General features: G+C 43.7%; 1 protein-coding gene across 1 annotated transcript in view; it reads left to right on the top strand.

The window, feature by feature from the left end:
* Positions 1–288: 288 nt before the first annotated feature.
* Positions 289–1,874, top strand: part of LOC101859141 (stimulated by retinoic acid gene 6 protein-like) — a gene marked incomplete at its 5' end in the record, with an annotated part of 7,916 nt that continues 6,330 nt past the window's right edge. Inside the window, 2 exon segments of the mRNA XM_013083394.2 lie at positions 289–361; positions 1,186–1,349. Of these exon segments, the coding sequence (XP_012938848.1) occupies positions 289–361; positions 1,186–1,349 (237 nt within the window).

Below are 1,874 nucleotides of genomic sequence, written 5' to 3'. Positions count from 1 at the left end.
TTTCCTTTACTTCTTTTGTATGTTTGTCAAACTCTTATGGACCGCTATTTCTGGGGTGCCTTGATAGTCGAAGCAGACTTTGTGCTGTAGAGGATAGAGAAGTGAGCAGAGTAAGCCTGATTCCCTGTAAGGACCTCTCAGTTGACATCCACCCCTTGACGCCCATATGACCTTATGCAGTTGCGAGCGCCGTAAACCCTCTACTAAAACTAACTAAAAAGTACATTTACAGATGTTGCGACAACTGTAATGTTTTGACCTTTGACTCTGTTGTTTCACGTACCCCAGGACTACCATGTACAGGCTGTACCGGGGAGAGATGAAAGAATTCACACAAGGCAACAGTAACACGGCCATTCTGGTTAGTATTTCTCTCTTTCAGTTTAGTTAGTTTTAGTAAGTGTTTTACGGCACTTACAACACAATAAGGTCATAAAAGTGCCGAAGATTAGAGGTGTTACAAAAGAGTAACAAACACAAAAAAGAAGGAGGAGAGATCAGGTCAATAGATGTTTGCTAGATAGAAGGAGCAAACCACAACAGAGCACCCGCAAACCACCCACCCTTTCAGTTTGCTTCAACGATGGACAGATGTTTTGTTTGAAAGTCCCCAATTATTATTTGACGTTCAGGACATTGAGTTGATATAATAGACAGGGAATAAAATATTTGAACAGCAACAATAACAATTACGTCAAAAACAACGTCATCAACAACAACAACAACAACAACAACAACAACAACAACAACAACAACAACAACAACAACAAGAAACCCAGCAACAGCTGTAAAGCATGTCTAGGCCATTCCCAAAAGGGGGATATTAACATGTTTTTATGCTCAGTAGAATTGTCAATGGCCTGATTTATCAATGTCATGCTCATTCTGTGCCGGAACAACATAGGGGGATCTGCTGCTTTTTCTTTCCTCATCCTTACTATCGTCATTTTTTCTCTGCTTCTTTTATATGTTTGTCACTCTCGTGTGAACTACTATTTCCGGGGTGCCTTCATAGTCGAAGCAGACTTTGTGCTATTGAGGCTAGAGAGGTGAGCAGAGTAAGACTAATTCCCCGTTTGGACTTTTTCTGCTGACATCCACCCCTTGGCGCTCATGTGACCTTATGCAGTTGCGAGCGCCGTAAAACCTTTCTAAAACAAACAAGCGCGTCTCTCCCTCACACAGGTGAGCTGCCTAAAGTACTCCGGGTTCCAGGTCGCCTACATCGCCTGGGGCTACATCATCCACATGGTGTTCTTTCTGTTCATCTGTGGCGTCCTGTCCCTTGTCATAGCTCTGTTGTCTGCTGGCTTCACGGATTGGTTTGTGCACGATTTCCTGGGGCTCTGGTGAGTTTCTTGTTGACATATTATGGTCGCTTTTAAGGACAAGCGGGCCAACCCAGATTTCGGGGGGGTTATAGAAATCTTGACCTACACCAAAAGTGGGCTTTGTCCTTCCTATAGGAGAAGGTTGGTTTTATTGGTGTGTATATTTGTTTGATTATAGAGAAAACTCTCCTTGTCTTTTATTAAAGAAACTGAGCAAGAGTCCAAAAACTTTACCTTCGATTTTTTCAAAAAAAGAATTTTTCGGGATAGCCCCCTTGTGCTTAAAAGCAACCATTTATGTAGAGAGAAAGTGTGAGAGAGGGAAAGAGAGGGGGCGGGAGAGAGAGGGGGGAAAGGGGGAGGAGGGAGGATAGATAGGGGGGGGAAGAGATGGAGAGAGAAGGGGACAGGGAAAGTGAAAGAGAGAGCGGTGAAGGTAGGTAAGAGAATCAGAACGACAGACAGACAGACCGACAGACAGACAGACAGACAGTAGACAGACAGACAGACAGACAGACAGATAGATAGGCAGGAGTACGAAAT

Source organism: Aplysia californica, unplaced genomic scaffold (assembly GCF_000002075.1).
Source record: "Aplysia californica isolate F4 #8 unplaced genomic scaffold, AplCal3.0 scaffold00010, whole genome shotgun sequence".
In the NCBI taxonomy this organism is placed as follows: Eukaryota; Metazoa; Mollusca; class Gastropoda; order Aplysiida; family Aplysiidae; genus Aplysia; species Aplysia californica.
Note: the sequence above shows the minus strand (reverse complement) of the source record. Positions and strands in the feature narration are given on the sequence as shown.